The sequence below is a fragment of the Eubalaena glacialis genome, chromosome 9, assembly GCF_028564815.1.
Source record: "Eubalaena glacialis isolate mEubGla1 chromosome 9, mEubGla1.1.hap2.+ XY, whole genome shotgun sequence".
NCBI lineage: Eukaryota > Metazoa > Chordata > Mammalia > Artiodactyla > Balaenidae > Eubalaena > Eubalaena glacialis.
Genome location: NC_083724.1, coordinates 51,961,935 through 51,988,129, shown reverse-complemented (window position 1 = coordinate 51,988,129; position 26,195 = coordinate 51,961,935). Strand labels below are relative to the sequence as shown.

At 43.5% G+C, this 26,195-nt stretch overlaps 2 protein-coding genes across 2 annotated transcripts in view; both read left to right on the top strand.

The window, feature by feature from the left end:
• PGM5 (phosphoglucomutase 5) overlaps positions 1-22,707 on the top strand; it is a 236,724-nt gene extending 214,017 nt beyond the window's left edge. Inside the window, exon 12 of the mRNA XM_061200368.1 lies at positions 21,195-22,707. Coding sequence (XP_061056351.1) covers positions 21,195-21,284 — 90 coding nt within the window. The 3' untranslated portion in view covers positions 21,285-22,707. The remainder of the gene's footprint in view (positions 1-21,194) is intronic.
• Positions 22,708-25,031: 2,324 nt separating this feature from the next.
• Positions 25,032-26,195, top strand: part of PIP5K1B (phosphatidylinositol-4-phosphate 5-kinase type 1 beta) — a 571,896-nt gene continuing 570,732 nt past the window's right edge. The window contains exon 1 of the mRNA XM_061200361.1: positions 25,032-25,394. The gene's annotated coding sequence lies outside the window, so the exon portion shown is untranslated. The remainder of the gene's footprint in view (positions 25,395-26,195) is intronic.

Genomic DNA, 26,195 nt, shown 5'->3' with positions numbered 1-26,195 from the left:
AAAATTAGTCCCATGGAGTAGGTGTTAGTAAGCTTTTTCTGTAAAAGCCAGATAGTAAATACTTTAAGTTTTGCTCGCTGTATTAGTTTGCTAGGGCTGATGTAACAGTCCGACAGACTGGGTGCCACAGAAATGTATTGTCGCACAGTTCTGGAGACTAGAAGTTCAAGATCAAGGTGTTGGCAGAGTTGGTTCCTTCTAAGAGCTGTGAGGGAAGGATGTGTTCCAGGCCTCTCTCCCTGGTTTGTAAATAGCTGTCTTCTCCCTCTGTCTCTTTATATCATCTTCCCTCTGTGTGTACCTGTGTCCAAATTTCCCCCCTTGTAAGCAGACCAGGCATATTGGAGTAGCGCCCACCCTCATGACCTCATTTTAACTAGATTGCCTCTGTCAAGACCTTATCTCCAAAGGTCACATTCTGAGGTACTGCGGATTAGGACTGGAACAGCTGAACGTGGGAGTGGGGGACACGAGTCAACCCATAACACTAGTCATATCGTCCGTGTTGCAACTTCTCAACTGCCACTGTAGCATAAAAGCAGCCACAGACAATACATAAATGAATAAGTAAATTTATTTATGGGTATTAAACTTTGAATTTCATATAACTTTCACATGTCACAAAATATTCTTCTGATTTTTTTTTTCAATGATTTAAAAACGTAAAGGTAAGTCTTAGTTCACAGGCTATCCAAAAACCAGGTGGTAGACCAGACTTAGCCCGAGGATTCTAGTTTGCTGACCCTGGCCTTTTTGAACATTATGCACAATTTCTGATTACATTCAGGGAAGCATACATCCGAATGAGTTTGGCTCAACAATACATTTTGTAAAAGGTACAATTACATTCGTATTCACATGTGTGTTTATATAGAGAGATGAATTTTAACGTTTTCAAAACAAGTATCAAATATCCCTGGAAATCTCCAAAATTGGCCTTCTGAGATTGAATCCCCAGCTTTTGATGGCAAGAAAACCTGAAAGGAAAATGTGTTCGAGCGTGTTTGTTTCATGAAATCGAATTCCTTTTTCAGGTGTTTGGTTTCTTATAGGAAGGATTCCTTCTTTTTTCTATTTAAAGCAATTGCTTACAAATGATTTTCAGATGAGCAGCACTAGAGCTATGTTGGAAGACAAAGGAGAACTATTCAGGAGGAACTCGTGGATAAATGGTATGAAAAAAGAAAGGTATGCGAGAGAGTCCTGGACAGTACTTAGAACGCATGGGCAGCAAGTGTGGGCCATTTCTACTTGTGCAAAGCCAGGAGTGCCCTGACATTGTGTTCTGGTGTGAATGGGGCTCCCAGGAGTGGCTAACAAGGCATGATTGCATTTCAGATGCTTTCTCAGTGACCCTCAAACCCACCGCCCACGGAAGCCCCACATCCCTTAGGAAGCCAAGTCTATTGTTGCTTTTTGTTCTTGGTTCGCTTTTAGTTACAGCCTCAGGTATTACAATGAGGATGGGCAGTATGGTATTCAACGAAAGCTAAGATACTTTGATAACTGACTAAGATTTTCCAGCTGTACATTTTGTACTGTCTTTAACCACCTGGGCATTTCTCTATTGGTGAATCCAACTGCTGACCCCGACTTGCATCAACATAGGGTATTTCATTTTGATACTGCTCAGAATTTGCAGCCCTGTTGAATTCACCGTCCATGTAATGAATACGATTCACTAAGCAGTTTAAAAGCAGATATAATTTATACTGTTTCTATCAGTACCTGAAACTCTTGCTACCCAAAGAGTAGTCCTTGGTTCAGTAGCATCAGCATCACCTGGTTGCTTCTGAGATGCAGAATCTCAGGCCCCACCCCAGACCTGCCAAATCAGATTTTGCATTTTAAGAAGCTCCCCAGGGGATCTTTGTCCACATTCAAGTCTGAGCGTTCCTGCTATGGTAACCTTCAGCATCCTTATTTCCACCTCTGTTTGGCAGGATTGACTTTCCCTCCAGACCAGATAAATCCCTCTAAAGCCAAACCGCTAGGAGGCATTTATAGGGGTAACTGGCCTCTGCTATTCTCTCCTCCTGGAAAATTACAAAAAGTGCAGAAAATAACCCAGACAAATGTCCCAAGACCTTTGAAGACCTGTTTCCACTTCTCAGAAACTTAACAAAACAAGAAACAAGAAAATCAGTTTTACTTTGCATCACCATAGAAACCCTACCTCAGTATCAACTCCATAGTGTTAGACTGTGTTTCCTTCACACAATGACACTAGTCAAACTGAGAGATTCAAAATAACCTGGGGATGAAGAAAGTTCTGATCTGATTTTACAAAGATAGGAAGCCTTGCCAAAATTGTGGGTAGACGGTCTAGCACTACTTCGATTAAAAGGCCAACAACATACTTCAGGGACTTAAGGGCAATCTGGCAGCCGCGTCACAGAGGCAAAGTCCATGGAAGAACATATTCTTTTGTCAAAAGTGGAAGAAACTTTCAGTCACTGCACTCATCAAATGTATATTCACCGTCCATAAATTCCACGCGCGGTCTGTATATCGCAGGGAAGACTGTGGGTAGAGGGCTCACTGCTGTCACCTTAGAGCCCGGCGTTGAGGATTCCGCTGCACCGTCTCCGCTCAGGCAGCCTCACAGCACAAGTTCTCTCTCTCCCGGTCGCTTCTGCTTCTCGTACTCCCTGGGGTGGTCCTTGCTAACCTACTGCTTTAGACGCAGACACACCTGAAGGAATGTGTTCTGAGTGTAGACACGTCTGTTCCGTCTGTTTTCAGCTTTGTCTTGTCCACCTGCCATCTGACTGTGTTCCCTCTGGCTGGATAGAGGAGCCCCCGGTGCACACAAACAAAAAAGGCAGGGATTTCCTGGGGCCCAGAACCTCTGACTGATACAGAGAGATCTTAGTTCTGACCAGAGTGACTTTGGGTGTCTTTCATTCGAAGAGCTGAGAACACTGGTGATAGTCTTAATCTTTTTTTATCTGATCTTCCATCAGAAAAGATCATATGAACTTCATTTTATGGACAAGGAAGCACAAGGCAGAGGAGTTGTTGTCTGTCTACCAAAGGTCAACATGCTGGGGCTAGAATGCTGGTCTACTCACTTCCGCCCCCTGCGGTTCTAGCAAGCCAGGCTTCCTGCTTCAAGAATAACAACAACAACAACAATAATAATATATTCGTTAGCTTGTGTTAGATGCCTGCCTGTATTGGGTTAGGGTAGAATGCTAAGTGTTTTGTGTGAGTTACATCTGATTCTCACCACAGTCCAACGGGATACGTACTCATCCATTCTTGTTATGCAAATGATAAAACTTTGGCCCTGAGGATTTGAATAACCTACTATTTCTAAATGATATAGCTGGTATTTGAACCTAGGCTCTGGCCCCAGAGCCCATGGTCTTAGCTAGGGTGCTGTGCTATGTGGTATCAAAAAATATAGGGATGTGCACCCAGCTATGAAAAAATAGAGTAATCAGGGTGCCCGTCTTCAGTCTGGTGTATCACTGATGCTCCCAACCCATCCTCTAAGAGTATTCTCAGGTGCAACCCCTGAGCCCCACAATTCCAGAGCAGTGGGAAGTCTAGTTTCTCCTTTAGACTTCCTACCCCCTGTTTATGTCCTCAAATCCTTTCCAAAGAACTAGTCCTCTCTTAGAAGCCTGTGCCTTCTAGAGACTAGAGAATGCCACAATGCTACCTGTGACCAGTTACATCAAGTGGGCTGGGGGGTGGCAGTTATGGGACATGCAAAGAGACTGTTAACTTTTCCCCTGGAGAAGTAGTATCACCACCCCAGGGTGGGATCCCCAATGGTGGGCCTGAAAGGAGATGGTGGGCTAGGTCACTGAAGATCCCCCTAGGCCTCGGTGGTTTCTCAAGGTGGGAGAGGAAAAGAGCCCACGTTCTCAGAACTGCACTCAGCCAGGAGTTCTCCCTGCCAAAGTGGACCTAGAGTCTCCTCATCTCTCTCTGTGGCTTCCTTTGCACGCTGCTTTGCCAGCCTCGGGAGTGCCCCTGGGAGGGCTGGGTTGAGAGGAGACAGTTCCTGGATTACAGTCCTGTGTCTCAGTCATGGTCCGCTCAGTCCATGTGGAGAATCTGAATCTCAGAGACTGCGGGTTGGGGACGACCTCAGCCCCTTCGTTCCCCAAAACTGTTCTGGGCTCCTCGTGCAAATCTGCCGGCCCTCACTCACCGTCTTCAAGCTCCTCACAGTGAGACTGCCGATTTCAGACAAAGAAGACATGTAAATTAGAATGTCCTAGATTCCTGGATATAGAACTATCCAGGTAAGATGTATCCTCATTAATATTGAAATCATCTAATTGCTTCTATTTCATTATTGCTTATTCAGCGATAGCCAATTCAGATGCCTATCAAGACAGGCAGCAAATTCTAGACTGGGGCTAGTTTAAGACCACAGAGCACAGTGGGAACTCTGGTGACACTCAGCTCTCTCCAGTTATTGCCTTGTCAATCTATGAGCCCGGGGTTGCCAGATCCCCCGAATTTTCAGAAATCTAGATTTCATATGAAATTTAATATTGGCAGGAAAATGATTACCAAAACAAAAACAAAACCCTGTCTGTGTGAAGGACTTCTAGTATGGGTGGGCTAGATGATTCAAACTAACCTTCCCTCTGAAAAGAGAAAAGCCGAAAGAAATCTATAAAAGTATCTTTGGAAAAACATCAATGACCAATGACCTAATAAGATAGCAACATGAATAGGAAGGAGGTTGGGGCTCAGGGAAATGAGCCAGAGCTCTTTCTATCCCGGGGCATCTGCCTACCCAGGCGAAGGGCTAAGAAGAGCTGCTGTTGGCAAATTACACAAGGTGTAGGTGACAGGCATCAGGTCCAATGCAGAACCTGGTCTATTTCCACCTGCCTCTGCCACCCAAAGGACGAACCAAAGGAGGCTAAGAGGCAGACCTGTGTGGCACATTCCTGTGGCTGAAGGAAAAATATTTAGAGCTAAGAACTCACCAAAGGCAGAGATCTTGGTACAGTAACCCCTGTTCTAGATTGTAAATTTGAAGGGAATCATTCCAAAGATAGACTACAGACTGTAATCCAGGGGTTATAAAGCCACGGCTCTGAACTACTAGTGCCCTCAGGCATCTCACAGGAGGCGATGAAGGACGCTAGCAATATCCTAGGTCTCAAGTTACTTCTATAATAATTTTTTCAAACAAAATGGCCAGCAAACGGTAAAAGGTTACAAAGCACCTGAAGAGACAAAGCAGTGTGCACCAGAATCAATAGACAATATAGAATAGAGGGTAAGACACGTGGAGGATACATTGAGGTCTAGCATAATTTAGTTGGAGTCTCAAAAGGAGAGGAGAGAGACTGGCGTATAGGTAAAACTTGAAAAGATAATAGCTGAGGATTTCCCAGAACCAATGAAGGAAAACAATCCACTGGTGCTAGAAGCCTGAGCAGAGTAAATAAAAATAAATGCACATCTAGACACACCAGACTAAAACTACAGAAGATCAAAGACAAGTTGTTTGATTGACAACTAATTTTTCAACAGCAACATTGAAAATCACAAGGCTGACGTAAAATAACTGACAGTCTAGAAACGATCTTTCTAAAATGAAAGCAAAATGAAGACGTTTTTAGATAGACAAAAACTGAGAGAATGGGCTATCAGCAGCCCCATACGGAAAGAAATTCTCCAAGATATTCTTCGGTTAGGAGGAAAATTATCCCCCACGGAACCTCAGAGATGCATCAAGGAATAAAAAGCAAAGAAAAATTAAAAATAGGGGTTGGTTTATGTGAACATTAGCTGTATAAAACGTTAATAGTAATGTCTTATGATGCTGAAAATTTTTATCATATTAATATTATAAAGAACTAAAATATACAACCATAATAGCTCTAAGAACTGTGAGAGTAATCATACTTAAGATATACTAAGATCCTTGCATATTTTGGAAGAAGGTAAATTTATGGATCATTATTAGACTTTGATAGGTCAAGGATTCATGTAGTTTCTAGGTGACCATCACAGACACACACACAAAAATAGAAAGAATATAACTTCCAATCTAAGAGAGGAAAACAGAGAATAACTTAAAAAAATCAATCCAAGAGAAGAAAGAAAAACAGGTTGGTCAAATAAAAAGCATGTAAGATGGTAGATTTAAACACAAATGTATTTGTTATTACTTTAAATATAGATGAACTAAGTGCTCCAGGGAAAAGACAAAGTTTGGATTTTTTTAAAAAGACAAATATAAGCTCATTATAAGAGACACATTTTATATAAAAATACAGAAAATTTGAAAGTTAAAAAAATGGAAAAATATATACAAATAACAACCAAAAATCTGACTCTGTTAGTTTCAGATAAAGGTCAAAAGTATTGCTTAATATAAAGAGGGACTCTTCAAAATGATCAAAACTTTAACGCCCGCCAGGAAGACCTAATAATTTTAAATTTATAAAGCAAAAAATTGGTAAAACTATAAGAAGAAATAGAGAAACTGACAATAGCCCTGGAATATTTTAACAGCCCTCTCAGGAATTATTAGAACAAGGAGATAGAAAAATTAATAAGGCTGTAGAATATTTGAACAACATTGTTAACATGCCTTATTTAATGGACTTACATAGATACTACAGCAAACAATATCAACATATAAATTGTTTTCATGACACAGGGAACATGTATAAAAATTCACTATAAAAATTCACTATGTATAAAAATTAACTAGGCAATGAAACAATGCAGAGTATTATCACAAGGGTAATTAAGTTAGAAAGTATCAATAATAACAAAATGGATACAGAAAAGCATTTGATAAAATGCTGTCCTAAATCATCTATTCATGATAAAAACTCTGCAGATAGAAATCAAAAGGAAGTCCTTTAATCTCATAAAGAACATTGCTAAAGAAAAATCTTGGACATGGGCTATATGTGCTGACAGTATGTCATGCTAACTAGGGAAAAAATTTGATGAGTTCATGTAGAACTCAAATGCTCAAGGGCCTCAGAAGTACAAGCATCAGCTTTACATGTAATTCAAGCATGTAACTTCTATGCACTTCCCTGTGATTGCTGCATTTCACAGTTCTTAAAAAGGTAGTTTTCAAATAGCGTACCTGAAACAGAGAAACCTTTTACAGTAAAGGCATGAAGACAAATATTTTAAATATTCAGAAAATGGAAACTTTTCCCTCAGTAGAAGGGCAATCTAGGGTAATGAGATACAGCCCAGCTTTGCTGTTAAAATCATGGCACCAACTGGGTTCAGAGCTCAGCTCTGCCACTTACCAGCTGTGTGTCTTTGAGCAAGTGATGTAACGCCTCTGAGCCTCAGTTTTCTCATCTGTAAAATGGGGATAATATTACCTACTTCACATGATAGATATATCTGTTACAGATTACATAAAATATAACCATCTATTATAAAGGTTAACTCAACGCATGAATTTGGAATAGTGCTTGGCACATGGTACATATTCAGTGTCAGCTATTAAAAACTGCTGAAGAAGAATTAAAACTTCAGAACCCGAGGCACAAACTATAGATGAGAGCAAGGAAAGGAATTTCCTTTTCCCAAGACTTTTGCAAGCCAGTAAATCAATTCTCTGTCTTCTTGTGTAGCCAATTCTATTGCCTGTGACCTAAACCCAGCCAGGAAACATAACATCTTCTGGCTTCCAAGACTGCTTAGGCAAAAGCGGGAATTATCTGATGTTCATATGCGCAAGCTGCATATTTAGCAGGGTGAGGCCTCCTGGCAGCCTTCAGTGACAGAGTCACAAGTGCAGGGCTGGGGATGCTGCTGAGGGCCATGCTGTATCTCATTTCATGTTTATCACCCTATGGAGCAGAAACAATTATTAGCATCCCAATTTCAAAATTGATGCACAGTAAAATACAGTGATGCACAGAGAGATTAAGAACCTTATTTAGTGAGTGCTGGAGATGGAATTAAGCCCAAGCCTAATGGATCCACGCATTCAACCAACATACTATAAGTTCTCTCACTGTACTTAAGCCTTAACTTCTTTCCCCACCTCATGAATGGTCAAGCAATGTATCAGCCTAAAGTTCTGTTTAGACGGCTCACCTTTCACTCTGGTTGCCTATTGTTGCTTCACAAATCACCTTAACACTTGGTGGCACCCTACAACAATGATTTCTGCCCACTCATGGACCCTGTAGGCTAGGAATTTGGACATGGCACAGTGGGATAGCTTGCCTCTGCTCCCTGATGTCTGGGGTCTCTGATGGGAAAACTAGAAAAACTGGGAGTGACTCAAATGGCTGGGAGCTGGAGTCTTCTGGAGGCCTCTTTACCTTTTTGGTCTCGAGATAGTAAGTCTTCTTGCATATAACATTGCTGAGGGCAATATGGGGAAGCTGCCGGGCTATGTGACCCAGGCTCACGAGTCACAGAACAGCACTTCTGTCAAACTGTATTGGTTGAATAAGGCTGCCAAGTTTCAAGGGAAGAGGGACTAGACCCACCTCTTAATGGAAAGAATCCCAAAGAATTTGCAGCCATGTTTGAAAACTATTACATCATTCTTATCCTTTTAATTGGCTTCAGAATATCCAATATAATAAAGATGGCCTAATGCCTAAAGGCAAACAATAGTTCAGCAGTATAGAGTTTCCAAGACATATTCTCTTTCTTCACACCTTCTGATTTGGAAAATGTTTTTGAAATGGCATTTCCCACTTCGTTTTAGTGAATAATATTTTCATTAGTCCAGATGGGCTAGACCAGTGCCATGGTAACCAACAACCCCAAAATCTCACTGGCTTAAAACCACCACTGAAAATAAGGTTTACTTCTAATTCCTATTATATATTCACCACAGCTTGGCTGGGTGCTTGCCTCTGTGTTCTTACTCCAGGGTCCAAGTGTACAGAACAGGTGTCTAGAACATCGCTGTGTTAGGGAGGGAGAAATTGTCCTCTACCCTCTAGGTTCTTCTGGCTGGTCTAACTGACGTGAGACAGATTAACAGGAGAAAATCAAACAAAATTTTAATAACATGTCTACAATTGGGGAGACCCAGAAAAACTGAGTAACTCGCCCAAATGGCTGAAACCTTCACCTTAAATACCATCTTCATCTAAAGATAAAAGAAGATGTTGTAAGGGCTTGGGACTTCAAAAAGGAGGAAGGCAGTTGATCTGGAGATGGAAAAGCAAATGTTTGGTAAATAAATGTTTTCTGGGCTGTGCAGAAACAATGGAACTTAGAGTGGATGCATCTCTAGGCCCTGTTTCTCCCCCGACACCAAGCCCATATTCTTTGCAGATGTCTCTGGTGAAAGCTCTATTCTGGGAACAGGCCCTCTATCTAATTTATTTTTTAGGCAGTTAGGGGGAAAGTCAAAATTTCTTCCTGAGTCTTTTGGGCCTTCATTGTTTTCAGCTCGAAATAACCTACATGCTAAAGAGACACTTTGGAATGGCAGATTTGCTCCCACACAGCTGGTTACCGTAAGGAGAGGAAGAGCTTTGGCAGTGACCACATCTCCTCTGCTCTTAACCCACTGCCTGGAAATTGTCAAAGGGCCCCGCCTGACCATGAGAAGGCCTGGAAGCTCAGCCTTCTGTGGCAGGGAGGAGAGAAACACTAGGTATCGGTGTGTGGCACTGATGACACCACAGTGATCCAGTGATGCCATGAAAGAAAGGAAGCTTAAATGTATTATTTGGAATAGTCTTTCTGAGTCTAGACCTATGAGGGCTTTGGAACCAAATATTTGTAACTGATCTTTTGGAAGTGTGGAAAGGTGAGTTAGTTTGGATGAATATGAACAGTGTGCAAACGTGTTCAATTTCTGTTAAATGAACCAAATTCAAAAGTCCAGTGGACACTGCAGATTGAGGAAGATATAGGGAAGCTGGCTGAGGTGCCAAGCTTGGTTTCATGATCCTAAAGTGCACTTTGAGGAAAAACCTATGACCACCTATGTCTAAGAATCACAGGTCTCCAGGGATACCCTATAGTCCTGATAGACGTTCCATATTGGGCCTCAAGTTGTACAGCCACTAAACCCAGGTTGGCTGCAGGTGCTCTTCCAGGGTGGAGAGGGTGTAAGATCTGGGGTCAGGGCACCTCGAAACTCAGTCAGGAGCTTTTTGGTACTGTATCCATAGGTCTCTTCTTCCCCACGTGAAGCCACACTCAGGAGCAAAAGCCACACTCAGGAGCAGCCCTGGGGGCGTGCACCACCCTCTCACCAACACACCCACCACCCACATAGCTGACAGCAGCCAGCTTCCTGTGACAGGCGTGGGTGACTACAGGGTATGCACCCCGTGGCAAACCCTGGGGTCGGAAATTCAGATGACAGGCAGATAACTCACCAATGTGAACAGGGCAGCAGGGCATAGAACAGTAGGAAGTTGTTAGTTAGAACTGGCATGCCATCTAAAGGCATTCAGTTCATATTTTTAAAAATATATAATTTTGTGCCAGCAAAAATAAGAGATGGTTGGTTGAGTGGATCTGGTGGCCATGGATCTCCAGTTTGCATGCCCCAGTCTAGCCCCATCACAGTAGGTAAGTGTTCCCTATTTCATGGAAAGAGAATGAAGGTTCAGGGAGGTTAAGGCGCGTGCCCAAACTTGCACAGCTCATAAGGGGTAGAGCCAGGCAGTTTGGCTTCAGAGTCCATGCTTATAACCACCATTCTTCACTGCAGATTCTAGAATAAGTGTACTTTCAAGACCTGGGTGTGCACCAGAATCACTGTGGGAGCTTGTAGAGCTACACATTCCCTTCCTGGTCCCTAGCTTCACTGAAACAGCATCTCCATGATGGGAGCCCACAATAGCATCCCCAGGTGATTCTACCTCGTCCTCAGGTAGCAGTCTGCTGACCAGTCTTTGGGAGACTTCTGTTGATGCTTTTAATCCACCTCTAAGGAGCCAGGCTTTCTGGGATCTATACACAGAAAGCCAAGCTGAATCACATTTTTGTTCCAACCCTAGGAACCTAGTTTTTAAAAAATGACGACTACTAATAACCTAGACCTTGGCTTCGAAAGAGGAGGCAAAGGGCTACAAGGAGAGTCCTTTGAGAACTTGAACTGGAGAGTGGTTCTTTTTATTTTAAACCTCTGCTTTCAGTCTTGCAGTTATATTTCTGGTAACAGTTTTGCAAGTGGCGGTAGGGAGGTGGGCAACTCTAGGTTCCCTCTAAACTGGAAAGTGCATTCTACATCAGGGAAACCTTTGAAGTCTGCTGTGGAGTCAAAACGTGAAGACACAATAGGGACATTGGAGGAGGAAGGCAGAAATTGTGGCGATCTGAACCAGTTAGTCATTTCCCACCTTTTTGCAATGTTTTTGGTGGCAGATGAGGGGATGGAAAGGGAGAAGAGAGGAAAGAGGAAAAGGGAAAGAGTGACCAGGGGAGCGGTTCTATAAAATGGAAGCTCTGAACTCTTGCAGGTTGGTCTGTGTTTGCACGACAGGACAATGAAAGGCCACCAAGATTCTGCTTAGTGCCTTTTGGCCGTGCCCCCAAATGCTGGCCAGCATGTTTGTTTTCTCTCCTTCTCCAGCCCAACACGGTACTTCTGAGTAGGGACCGAATGCAGCTCCAATTTATAGGAATAAAGAGGAAAAATGGCTTCATGACTCCTCTGATTTATTTTGGATTTGCAACCTAAGCACTGCCTTTTGCTTCCTAAAGTCCCAAGTCAGTTGCAAAGGTGGGGAGGGTTGTGAAGGAGGCCCAACTGGCCTGGTCAGTGTGGTTTCTGTTAGGCTCGTCACTGCATTCCCAGAACGCTAGCTTAGTTTTTGCTTTGATTGAACTTCTTTGGGAGTATCTCATCGCTTATATCCTGGAATGGCTTTCTCCCCCTCAGAAGAGAGCTTTTATGGAGGCCTGTTTTCTGACATTCACAAAATAGATGGGTTCCCTCAGGGTTGGGCTCGGAATTCAGATTTATGTATAGTCATTTTTCATATTCTCTATTTTGGTTAATTTTAGGTCCACTTTGGATCAAGATGGATAGATAGATTTATTACATGAAAAGGGGATTAAAGTTAGGACCGTGGTTGTATGTATTATATTAAAGAGCAAAATGTTTGCAGTGTTTAGCATTTTCACTTAACTTTTTGTTTTTTTAAGGACCAATCTTTTTTTAAAATTTATTTATTTTATTTATTTTTATTTTTGGCTGCATTGGGTCTTTGTTGCTGAGCGCGGGCTTTCTCTAGTTGCAGCCAGAGGGGGCTACTCTTTGTTGTGGTGCACAGGCTTCTCATTGCCATGCTTCTCTTGTTGCAGAGCACGGGCTCTAGGCGTGCGGGCTTCAGTAGTTGTGGTGCACGGGCCCAGTAGTTGTGGCTCGTGGGCTCTAGAGCGCAGGCTCAGTAGTTGTGGCTCAAGGGCTTAGTTGCTCCGCGGTGTGTGGGATCTTCCCGGACCAGGGTTTGAACCCATGTCCCCTGCATTGGCAGGCACATTCTTAACCACTGTGCCACCAGGGAAGCCCTCACTTAACTTTTATTAGCAACAAATGTATTTGATTTTTTTTTGTTACAATTTCTCTTCTAGACACCTCTCAGGTGGATTTGAAATAGCTAGTCATCTTTGTTACCCCAAATCTGGGCTTCTGTAAACAGGACAGCATCTCGCCTCTAGGGCCCCTTTGTGCAAATTAGAAAAAGGCTCTCTCAGCGGGAATGCACAGGGTGGTGAGGCTAGGGGATGGCATCTTTGTGAAAAGACAAAGGTACCCTTCCTCTGGGGAAATGCAGCCCCTTGCCAGGATGCCTGGCTTGCTGAGAGAAACTGGCATAGATTTCCACCCCTGCTTACCTCTTTGGGCAGGGCCCTTATAAATTTGCCCTGACAGTTAGTTACAGATTCCTATACTTGGCTCTCTCTGTTACATTGTGTAAGTGTTCAGGGTTTGAAGGGCAATGTAATCAGAAACTTTCTCCCTACTGTATAGCACAGAGAACTATACTCAATATTTTGTAATAACTTATAAGGGAAAAGAATCTGTAAAAGAATATATATATATATATATATATATATAAATAACTGAATTATATATGTATAACTGAATATATAACTGAATCACTTTGCTGTAGACCTGAAACTAACACAACATTGTACATCAACTATAGTTCAATTAAAAAAAGACTTCAGAAAAAAAAAAAAGAAAAGAAAGAAACTTTCTCCAATGCTGAGACGTATTGGAAACAAAGCCAGAGGATGCCTCCAAGTTTATAATTATAGCAGGTATGGATTTTTCCACGACTCCTGTGATGCAAGAAATGTCACATTTCTGTATTGCATGGGTCTCTAACTCCCGTCTGAGTTGGCAAGAAGCTCAGCAGTAGCCATTTGGGGCTCCTTCCCTTTTCCAGATCATATAAAACAGCTCAGAGGGGATGGAGCAGGGAGAGGGCACACGCCGTCCTGGGGGAGAGTGCAGGTCTGTGTGGTTGCCTTCACCTCTGCTGTTGTCCTGTCCTCTGTCTGGGGCACTGCTCTGGGCAGGGGCACAGGGTCTTTTCCCTAATAGTCCTTTCCCTTTCCTGCTTTCTCGGATTGGACAGCTTTCCTTTTCTTTGAATCTGGAGTGTGACGGTTTCATTCAGCCCTATCTCCACATTAGCAGTTAGTGCTAATTAGAACCACCCAAGCACCTGCTAACCCTTCACAGGCAGAGCAGTTCCTGGCTTCCCCTTGGGCTGAGGAAGAGGCAGGAGGGAGACTGGTTGGACGGTCTCATCTCGTCCTGGCGAATCTTCCTGATGAAGGGGGTGCAAAGCACAAGTGAGTTTCTCACTATACCGCCCACTGCACTAAACACTCGAAACAATATCCCAAGCCCACCGTTTCTTTCAGCATCTCTTATGGGCAAGACACATAGTATTGGGAGGGAAACAGACACATTTAAGAAAAATTTTGCCTTCTAGTAACTTAGAGTTTAGTTGAAATGTGATAGAGGAGAGAAAAGAAAACCCCTACAAATTCCTGTAAATCAAGATAAGAAGGAATCATCAGAGAAGCAAGTGAAGGGGTCAGAGAATGGAGAGATCCTTCCTGGGACTATCAGAGAGATTTCATGAAAAAGGCCTTGAGGGATGGGTGAGATTTCAGCATCGGTCCAAAATGAAAGAACAACACATGTAAAAGTGGAGAAGAGCGTGGCCTGAGGGGTCACCGTTCAAGGGGTGCAGTGGGGTGAGACAAGGAGCAGGCAGAAGACTGGGGAGGAATTGTGGAAAGGAGGGGTGTACTCATTTCCTTTGGCTGCTGTGTAACAAATCACCACAAACTGGGTTACTTAAAACAATAGAAATGTATTTCCTCAGAGTTCAAGAGGCCAGAATTCTGAAATCAAGGTGTCGGCAGGCACACACTCCCTTTGGAGCCTGTGGGAGAGGATCTTTTCCTCGCTCTTCCATCTTCTGGTGGCTGCAGGCATTCTTCGGCTGGTGACCACTATCTCTGTCCCCATCGCCACATCACTTTCTCCTCTGTGTGTGCATATGATCTCCCTCTGACCCTCTCCTATAAGGACTCTTGTGATTGCATTTAGGGCCCAGCTGGAAAATCCAGGATAATCTTGTCATCTCAGAATCTTTCACTTAACCACATCTGCAAAGACCCTTTTTCCAAATAAGGTCACATTCACAGATTGCAGGGGATAGGACATGATATCTTTGGGGGTTGAGGCATAGTATTCTGCCTACCAGAGAGGGTAAGACCCAACTGTCAGGAAGCTGACAGCCATACTGCGAGGGCAGACCTTAGGCTTAGGAAACCATCCAGGACTTTTACATTTGGGTTCCTAAAAGCGCACTCTGGTGAGCCTGAGAGGAGTTAGCAGACTCCTGCAAGCCAGGGGTAGTAGGGGACTGTGTTAAAGGAAGGAGCCATGGGATGAGAAGGAGTGGGTGACTGCTTAGATGTGGGGAAAAGAGAGAAAGACTCACCAAAGTGCACTTCCAGCCCAGCTGATGGAGAGATTGGTGGGATCTGCTAGTAGCAGAAAGGGGAAGGTGGTGCCATGAGCTGATTTGGTGAGGAAGGTAATTTCAATTTGCAAGAGGTTTAGTTTTATGAGGAAAAAAAGCTTTTTCTCACTGGTGGTAGAAAGCTGGATAATGATGGTTCCTCAAAATGATCCAAGAAAAACATACTCGGGGTTTGTTTATTAGTGTGATTTTGTTTTAAAATTTTGATTCATTTTAGTGCACAAACAGACCAAAGGTAACTCAAGAAATCCAAGAATAGGGCCAGGTCTCAGACACTAGACCTCGAGCAAGTTATTGATTCAGGCCCGCCTGGCAGGAGTTAGTGGATCTTTACTTTCGAGATTATTGTGACGTACGCCATCCTTTTCTCTCTACCAACTCTTTATTAATTTCCCTCTGCTCTGTTTAATTTTTATTTCTCCAAGATCTTTTCTAAATTTCTTAGAGTTTTTCATATTTCTCAGAATCTCTGCTTTCTCGTAATCCTGGATTACCCTGGCGCCTTATGCCCTTGTGATTAGTGAATTATAACCTCGTGGTTAATTTAGCTCCCACTGCTGGCTGGCTTATTCTTTCATTACTTACCAATTTAAAAAAATTGATCAGAAAAAAATCTGATCAGCTGGTTCAAGTTTTGCCTCAGGCTATTGCTCAGTCACTGGCCAGCCTATGGATCAGCTGCCTGTAGGTCAGGGACCTACTCCTGGTCCAGTCAGCTATGGCCGAGGAGTGGGATCATGTGAACAAACAAGGCAACCTAGCCTCCAGCTCGAGCAAGACAGGCACACTCATGGGCGTACCTTAGGACAGAGGTTCTCAAAGTGTGGTTCTAGGACCAGCAGCGTCAGCATCACCTGGAATTTGTTAAGACATGCAGATTCTTGGGCCCCAACCCAGATGTCCTAAATCAGCAACTCCAGGGGAGGAGTCCAGCAATCTGCAGTTTATCAGGCCCTCCAGGTGATCCTGATACACTCAAGTTTGAGACCCACTGCCTTAGACTAAGCAGACTGCGCACGGACTAAAAATGAATGTTTGAATGAAATCATGAGAGAAAGGTGGTTCATCTTTAACCCAAGAAGGAGTGTTGATGCAAGTTGCCTCTAAGCATCAGGGAAACGTGGCATTTGTTGTAAATCCCTATTTTATGGATGTCAGAATGTCAGTGTTTTATGTTGTTGAATGATCTGCATTCTCCAGGTTTTATTACCCGCCTCAAACCATGAACTAGGATAAGTACTGTCTTCCGCGTGCGCTCCTTCCCACATGGATACTTCTCTGACTCTCCTCATGCACAGTCCTCATTGGGACCAGCCAAGCCCTGGGCTCCCTCCACAGATTCGGACAAATTTTACTTAATAAGTGATTGTGTTTCTGGTTAGCATTTGTTTTTCTCCAAAAAAATCAGTTAACTATTTACTTTGAGTCTTGTGACATTCAGATCATTTACACCTCTCCTTGTCTATTGCCGGTCAGGGTAAGAAGTTCATTTGTTAGGGGCTTGTTTTTATGGCTCCAATGTACATGAATGTGAATCAAAACAACAACAATATAGAACAAGAGAGAAGATGAAAAAGAAAGGGAAAGAAGAAAGCTTCTCTTTCCTTCCGCGGGGTATGAACAGGTTAAAGCCTAACACAGGGCTAGGATGAGGCTGAGGTTAGCAGGGTGTAGAATTTAAGGGGTGCCAAAAAATTCAGTACTCAAGATAAATATTGTAATGCAATACTTTAAAAAATCAAAACCAATGCAAAAAAGTCCATGATGAACAAAGTATCAGAATTTTAAATAGAGACAGACTCCATTTCCCTCTCTAGGCTTATTAACTTGAGATGACAGCAAAAGCCACCCAAACCTCCAAGGTTGAATGGAGCCGCGGTGTGAATACCCTCGAATGGAGGCATTGCCGATGCCGTTTGCTGCAGGATGAGCTCTCACTGTGTCCTACTCTTGAGTGTAGAAAAGCTATGTCAAGCACTCTAAGAAGCACTGGAATTAGAAAAAAGATGCTATATTTCTAATAGATTATAGTCTCTATTAGTTTATTTCCTTTATTCACCAAGAGTCATCTTGGAACTGTCCACCTGTTCTTGGCCAGTGGGGATGGCTAATCAGTCCTATATGAGCCCTCATCTGATGTGGGACTGGTCTACTACAGTGGGATGACGATCCTACTTTTTCTTTATCTCTCCTCTTAGGCTCATCTTGTCCGCTCTGTTTTTCCTTGTCATTCACGGGTCTCGTGTTCAGAATTGTGTCATGGAAAGAGTAGTAGAGGAAGAATCAATATGTTCTTATCCCAGCTCAGCCACCAAACAGACGTGTGACCCTGGGCCAATCATATCTCCTCTCTGGGCTCAGTTTCCTCATCTGTCACATGAAAGAATCAAATTAGATCATCCCATGCTCCTCTCTGTTTCTTAAGCTCTGTGTCCAGCTCCTCCTCAGAAATTTCACATCTGCAGGCTTCTAATTTTTCACCCCTCTTCTCACTCCCCAGTCTGAGGGCCTTTCCAATTGTTTCAGAAAAATGAATCTCCCTCTCTCTCTTTTCCATGATGAATGGTTGATGAAATGAGAAAAGTATCTGGGAGTCACACGTACCAAAGCTGTGATTTCTAGAGAAAAACGTGACAGTAAAAATTCGGTACTACTGACCCTCCGGCTCACCCAGAGTGCCCTTCATGAATGGCCACAGAAGTCTCTATCAGCCTCATCATTTTCTTTTCATCAAACTGATATAGCATCCTTTTATTCCACCAATATTTATTCAATGCCTCCTAAGTAACAGCACTTTTCTAGCCCTAAATTAGACAAAGCTCCTGCTCTCATGGTGTGACCATTCATTCTAGACCATGCATTCTGTGTACACACACACGTTCACATGCACACTCTAGCAAGAAAAAAAAATACTTTATGATCCTTAAATTATGACTTGAAGCTCGCATTTCACAAGGCTGGCAAAAAATTCAAACTTGGGCACTTTTAGGGGTCTCTCCCAGAATTCCCTAGGATCCTACAAGCATGTAAAGACTTTCTGGGTTCCTGAAAAATGTGTGAAAGGACCTCAGTAGTATTCAGTCCATGATGATCATCACTGATGTTTTTCTTCCCAAACCCTCACGGTCTCTTGAGGGCAGATTGTTCCACAGCTTCTGTGTCAGGCTGGCCTGGAACTCTTTGCTCAGGGTGGGAGCTCCCATGTTCAAGGTCTTCCTCATAGAGAACTTCCAAAAATGTGTTTCCTTCCTTTCAGTTTGCATAATTACCATGGAAGCCTTCTTCTCTGACATGGTCAGGATAAGGAACAAGTACTTAATTCACTACTCCAAAAAGAGAGTTAAAAGGGGTAATTAAATGTACACATATCTTGACCATTCTATTTTTAGCACAAAACATATAAATGTATGTTTTTTTGCCAATCTTTTAATTTTGGTCCAACACCTTTTCTTTGAATATGAGCATACTCTTTGGTGTTGTGATTATCTTTCTTCAAAAGAGTCCCACTCATAATTCATCATCTGTAATGTTCACCTTTAATTTCTTTATTGTCAGTGGGAACTTAAGGCCACTTGTGAGGCAATCTGAAAAAAGAACTTTCTATACTTTAAAAAATTCTCCCCAGTACTTTACAGCATCTCACTCACATCTAATTGGACAGGCATGGCTAATCACCATTATCTAATTCTTTTCAAAACATTCAACTTAATTTTCATAGAAAGAACTCTTCCTATTTATTCTCACATTTCCCTGGTTTACATATAATTTAATAAATTCATAGTTTCAATAACAAGTACAACAGGCATTAACATATTTAGGAACAAACGTAACTGACTCCTAATAAGCACATAACTGCTAGAGGCAGAAGTAGGTGAGCATGGTAGAGAGTCATCTGTTAGTCACAGACATCCAGTGTGCAGTGGACCTCAGTCAGGATGGTTTACAGAAGAAATGCGCAGCATAGGTTCATCTGTAGAGTTCAGCAGAGATCAGTTAAGAGAACATCTGCAGTGTTTACAGTATCGGTTACAACTGTGCTCCCTTACCCTCTTGCCAGTAGGTACCACCACTTAAAGGTAAGGAGTAGAAAATCCTTAATCTTGAAACTCACAATGCTGTCAAACAAAATATGTCTTAATTTTCAGTTAAAAAAAAAGTGAGGGTTAGGGTTAGGGTTTCAAATTCAGTTTCACTGCATTTTCTTAAATTGATAGGATATTTTAGCTTTATTCATCCTCCAGGACCTCAAAGTGATTGATTTTAGCTTTATTCTCTTTCTCTGTCCTCACTTTACCTCTCTTATAGGTGTTATGTAGAGTTAGATAGCCGAAAAGGGGGAAAGAAGGAAAGAGGGGAGAGAAGACAGGAAGAGGAGGAAAGCTAATAATCTGACATCTATACGAAGTGGGTGCTTGGCTCTTAAAGAATCCAGATGCTGCCCTATGGGCATCCTGTGGAACAGGGCCTGGCAAAATGTGCCAGTGGAAAATTTTTCTGGGCACCAGTTGGGTTATTAAAAGGAAAAGAAATGCTTCTGTTTCTGTGTATCAAGTTTATGGACGTGGAACCAGAAGGAAGCAGCACTTGCTTGTGTAGTTGTGAAAAGGCTCTAGATTTTCATCTCTCTTCTGGCTTCCAAGATTACATCTGCGCTGCTTCATCTCGTCATCTTTATAGAGTGAGATAATGTAATAGATTTAGCCATAAATGTATTAAACTATGAGACTTGCTGCTAGAGCATTCTTTCCAAACACAGCTCTGACAGTGTCACCTTTTAGCTCAGAAACCTCCAACATCTCCCCTTACCTAATGAATTAAAACCTTACACTTGGCCCTGGTGGTTAGGTCTCTCCAAACAAGTCTTGCTCACTTATGGCTCAGGAATGCCCTGTGTCCACACTCCACTCAGGACAACTGGGCTACCTGTGCTTCTGGTGCCCTGGGTGTTTGCTTGGGCTCTTGCTGTCTGATTAGAATGCATGCATTCCCTCCGTCCCTCTATCTGTTAGAAATACGTGAAGGTTGCGAGTAATAGAATCTTTCTCTCCCCTCCAAAAATACAGGTTTTATTTTCCTCAATATGCTGTCTTTTTTCCCCTTATGCCAGTATTTCCCAAACTTCTTTTCTGCCAGTACCCCTATATTAGTATTCGTCTTTAAATGGACTTAACTTTGTTTTCACTTAAATCTATTTTTTTATTATAGAAAGCTTACATCAGTGCTCTCCATGGAAAAAAACAGTATCCCTAGGTAAACTCCCTTGATAAATAAAACAGTATCCCTTGATAAATAAAATTCATCCTAAAAAGTAAATGCAATAAAAAATACAATGATATTACCTTCTATCTAGGTAACTCTTGTCTGAGGCATGCTCTGTCCTGGTAAAAGTGTTAAAGATTGGCAGCAAATAGATTTCCTCTTTGATGAAATTAGGAGGATTGAAGAAGAATGGAAAATAGACTGACTTTCTCAGTGTTCTGGTGCCATGCCCGTGCACCATCTAAAATAATCTCCTGCACCACCTAAAATCATCTTGAGTGGTGTGTGCTCCTCACTTTGGAAAACACTGCCTGAGTCTCATGAAATGATGCGCAGCTAAAGGGCAAGACGTGATTCCTACTCCCCTTCATGTCCTTCACCAAACCTCCCCACCTCCTTCTAGGGGACGCTGAGGTGCCCCATGAGCCACTGTGTTATATGATGGGAAGAAATGAGCAGTTATTTTCTGCAGCACTAGCTGATGGATTGGTCTGTCTTCTCCAAAACATCAGGAGAGTAGGTTCATCAGGTCCATGGACTTAGGATGGAGAATGAGTGTTTTTCCTCAAGTTCACGCACGTGTGTGTGGCGGGGGGGCGGGTGTGTGTTGGGGAGGGAATGTAGCAGAGGAAGACTATGGGGTTTTCTGAACTTCCTCGATTCACAGCGCTCTGGTCCTGAAATGCTTCAATACTCTCGTAGTTGGGTTGTGCAAGTTCCCATCTTAGAGCAATGTTTTTGGGAGCCAGGTAAGACTTTGGAGATCAACTGCTCCCTCTCCTCCCCCTAACCCCCCGCCCACTCAGTCTCCTCTTACAGAAGAGGAAACCAGGGACCAGAGAACAGGTGTACGGATCTGCAAATCAGAACTGAATCCAGATGCTTGGAATAGAAACCCATCCCTGCGGCCCTCCTGTGACTGACTCGAGTTGTTCACAGACTTTCTTCCTCCTTTTCCAGGCAGTGCTGAGCCCCCTCATAGCCATCGCGCTGAAAATATCCCAGATTCACGAGAGAACCGGCCGGAGGGGCCCCACTGTCATCACCTGAACGGAGGACAGATCACTCACCACGGCCAAAAGAACGCGCTCGGCGGGGGACGCTTCACTCATGCCTTCTTGCTACCTGTTTGTGCCTCTTATGACTTTGAAAAAAAACAAAGGATGATTTGGTGGTGGGTGGGGTAAGTGGGGAAAGAAAAAAAAGTCTGTTTTGTTTGGGTTTTAGTCAGTTTCTGCAAATGCAACAGGGTCTTCCGTGGTCTCTGAAAGCTGCACTTTCATCTGATATCTGTGCTTTATCACACAAGGGAACCTGCCCTTTTGAGAGAGAATCAGTGGGCTGGGAATAGTCAGGGCATCTGTGCATCATTGGTGTCAGGTGAGAGAAGGTTCTGGAATAACGGAGGAGAGTGCAGTGCCAGAAGTCAGCTGACCCTAAGCCCCAGGTGCTCCCGGACAGACCTAAGAAGGCTCTCCTCAGCAGGGGGAGGATTTAACTTTTCATCCCAGGTCAGGTCTCCCATGGGTGAAAGTTGTAGAACTCCTAATAGCCCACCTCATGCCCACCAACCACCTGATGGCCACTCACCCTCCTTCCCATCTCCAAAGTCCCCATGCCACCCCCTTCACATCTTCAAGAGCTTTCTACAAACCACAATGACACACTTTCAACAAAACATATCAAACGGTGTTTTTCTCTCTTATTTTGTAAATAATATCAATAGTAGCTATTAAGCAGGCTGCATTCCTTCAAATTCAGCCATTCATTACACAGGTGGGAGGTCATTTCTTAGCAGGACTCTGAGAATGAATGCTGAACATTTTCGGGCCCTGCCTTGATTATATCACTTGGGTTGGTACATGAGTTGATACTAATTCCTGCTGAGAAGGCAAAATACCACCATGTTGGCTGTCTCTCTGACTTTCTCGCTCTGCTAACTTATCTCCCAATAAGGGCCTGTTTTCATGCACTTGTTTGGACACAGTTCAGATCTTACTTGTCATGGCTGTAAAAGGAGACAGTGAAATGCTGTAGAAGTAGGAGATGAAGTGGATGCTGGAAGAGAACCTTGCTGGTGGCACAATGATGGGCCTGATGAGATGGCAGGGAGGGTGGGGTCCCCTGCTGGAAAGCAGAGGGTCACAGCTGGCTTTATTTGCCCAGAAAAAAGATATTGTGGCCCTGGCAGCCTCCGTCAGTCCTCAGCCAGAACCCTGGGTGCACAGGACCTGCTTGCATATGTTTTGCTTCCTTGGGAACGCACCCACTTATCATGTCATTGGCACAGATAACATGGTGCGCTTTGACCGTTCAGCAATGCGTTATTGCTGTAGTCAAGATTAGGGCAAGCAGGGAGACATTCCCAGCAAGGTATTTGTTTCCATTTTCTATCTATGCTTCTGTCAGAAACTTGCTAGGACCTTTAGTAGCTAATAAAAAAGAAATTTCTGATTTCAACCTTACACAAGAATTGTGGATTTTTGCTTATTTGTTTGTCTTGCCATTTGAGAAACTCCAGTAGTGGTCACTCTTCTGATAAGTCTGCCTTGCAGAACACTTGCAAGGGCTGGTTTTCATCATTATGATCTTGGGAATTTAGTAAATAAATGGAACAGAGAAGGCAAAGTGCTCAAAACTGCCTTTGGGCGTCAGAAGAAACGAACATGGCATCTAATCTTTCATCACAAGTGTCTTCATTTCAAAATAATAGTAGGGTGGCTTTGAGCTGAGATTCTAAGGAACTAGTTATGAAGTTTATCAGCAATGGAATACAACTTGCCTTGTGGCTTTGGTTCTCATCATCTTTAAAGTGGAGGTCCATGGGACTTCCCTGGTGGCGCAGTGGTTAAGAATCTGCCTGCCAGTGTGGATTCAAGCCCTGGTCCGGGAAGATCCCACATGCTGCGGAGCAACTAAGCCCGTGCGCCACAACTACTAAGCCCGCGTGCCACAACTACTGAAGCCCACACACCTAGAGCCTGTGCTCTGCAACAAGAGAAGCCACTGCAATGAGAAGCCTGTGCACCACAACAAAGAGTAGCCCCCGCTCGCCACAACTAGAGAAAGCCCGCGCTCAGCAACGAAGACCCAACCCAGCCAAAAATAAATAAACAAATTTATTAAAAAAAAAAAAAAGAAAGAAAGAAAAAAAAAGTGGAGGTTGATGACAGCACAACTAGATACACTCAGGCTTAGACAGCTAAGCCTATTTTTCAATATTTTTTCTCAAGTTGCTGAATTTTCATCATGTCGAACTTTGAAGTTCAAACGTAAATAAATCCTTTTAAAATCCTGTTTCTTTATTTCAGTATGGAGTCATGTGTGTCCAGCAACACAAATATAATTCATTCATTCATTCAGCAAACACCAGTTGAACAACTACTCTATGCAGAGTCCTGGGGTTTTTTTGGTGCAGCAAACGGATGCATAAAATATTATTCCTGCTCCCGTGAGTTTGTAGTTTGGGAACAGGAGGCTATGGCAAACATGCACAACGAATCAGGTAGACATGATGGTTACAGCAGCGGCACAAGCAACGGGCTGTGGGAATACACAGAGAGATTGACTCAGAGATGAAAGGCACTAGCACCTAAGGGGTTTCCCAAAGAGTGGAGTTTCCTGGGCCTGGTAACCATTTATATAATTTCACCACGGGTGAATGTAGCAAGAACAAAGACTAGAAGTGGAGGGGTAGGATGGCTGGAGAAGAGGCTTGCTTTGGGTCTAGTGAGAGGTTGGCTTGCATGAGTGGGGCTGAAGCAGGCACAATGTTACAAACATCAGAGGAAGCAAATTCTTGGGCCCAGCTACGGAAAGAAGCAGCTGCACAGCCGCCTATTTTTACGGAGCTTTTTCTCAGCGAGGTTGCAAAAGGGAAGGTCCTCTAGTGGCTCAGGACACAGCCTGCCTCTGGAACCTGCTTCAGATCACACTGCCAAGGTATGAATTCTGCTTTACATAAAATTCCAGCTTCTCTTGCTGAGCTTATACATGCACATCCTCTTGCCTTACCCTCAGGAGAAGTGAAAGACAGGAAGTCACCCTTCTGCACATAATGTTCTTTGGTTCTTAAAGACAGAGCTTCAGCCACCAGTCTCTCTTAGGAGTAGATGACTGGAGAGGTCCACGAATGTTGTGGGGACCACAGGAGAGAATCGTGGAAGGGACTGTGGATAGGGTACGGCAGCTGTCAGGCCACTCCTGTGATCGGCTAGGATTGAGGTGTCCACTCACTGCACCACGTGCTTCCAGAGCAATGACAAGCACCAGTGTATATAATGCAGTGATTCCCAGAGAGGGCAGTGCCGCTACCCTCCCAGGGAGTGTTTGGAAATGTGTGTGTATGTGTGCCAGGGAGGCACTTAGTGGGAGGGGACCAAGCATGTGAAATACGCCGCCGTGTGAGCCAGTCCCCTAGATCAAAAAGTTGTTTTGCCTCATCTGTGATTCTTGAGTTTATTGACTGACCTTGGAAATGGATAGACAGCCATTATTAAAATGAGATCCTTTATCAATCTTACTGATCCAAGGTGCAGCCTACATCTACCGTATTCTTGGCGCAAATAGTGCTGCGTGACGTTGCAGGCTGAAGGACTTGCACAAGACATGAAGGCTTTCTGCACAGGAAGCTTCAGATTGATGACCAATCCCATGGTGGCACAATGGGCTGACAGTTGGCCACACTGAGCCAGCGTTCTCTGCGGGTAATACAGGCAATGACAGGGTTAATGGCATGTTGACTTCTGATTGGCCAGCGTGGCTCAGTGTAAGGCACAGGATTTACCTCGGCAACACATCCATCAGCCGTGGCCTGTAGCCGGTGTGGGGAATTTGAAATGCACCTGCGGGAACTGGTAGTGATATAACAGGTGACTCCATTTTATTGCTTGATTACCCACCGGCTACTCGCCAAACACGTGGACCCTGATATCCCAGACACCTGCCTTGAAGAGATTTCCATTCCTGAGTGGTGAAAGGGCTGAGAAATCACGCGCCTTTGGAAATGAGGTAACTCCCAGTAAATCAGTCTTTGGCCCTTCAAAAGTTACAAACAGCAAGAGATTATCAGAGGCGGCAGAGCTTAGCAGAATGCCTGCTCCACTCCGACCAGCTGGAGACGTCATCAGTGGATGGTTCCTGCGGCTGACGACCCACTTGGTATGTGCATCAGCCTAAGTTGTCATGTCGTGGAGCATAGAATATGGTGAAGGGATGCGGTATAAACCCATGTCTTTATCATCTTCCCATGTCTTTTAGCACCTAGTATGTGCCTTACAAAATAGGTGGGCTAGGGAGGTACCTCACCAAAGAGAGTGTGCTTAAGTAGAATCTTAAAGGATGGATAGGAGTGTGAGTTTTTGAGTGGAGGGGCCAAAACTATACACTCTACGTTTCAGATGTGCGAAAGATGCAGCACAGTGTATTCTATAACTGACCTTGTCATGCTCATCTTCTGGGGGGTGGAGGTGGCTCCTTAGACGTGATAAGATTAAAACACTGGAGAGTCATCACCTCTGAGAATTTCCCTTCCCTTGTTGACACATGAGCCCCCCCCCCACCCCACCGTTCACATTTCAGAGGAGGTAACAGTAAAGACTGCACTTTCTCATAGTCTAAGTGCCCTGCCTGCCATTCACAGAATCACGGTTCTCAATTCATCACCATTAATTTTATCATAAACTTCAGGAGGAAGAGGGGATACAATGTCTACTTCCCCTGAGTGAATCTTCCAGGGGTGGCCAATGAATTCTCATTAATCACAACAGGACACTTTTTTTTTTTTTTACTTTTCATTTTATATTGTATAGCCAGTTAACAATGTCGTGATAGTTTCAGGTGCACAGCAAAGCGACTTCACCATACATATACATGTATCCATTCTCCCCCAGATTCCCCTCCCATCCAGGCTGCCACATAACATTTAGCAGAGTTCCCTGTGCTATATAGTAAGTCTTTGTT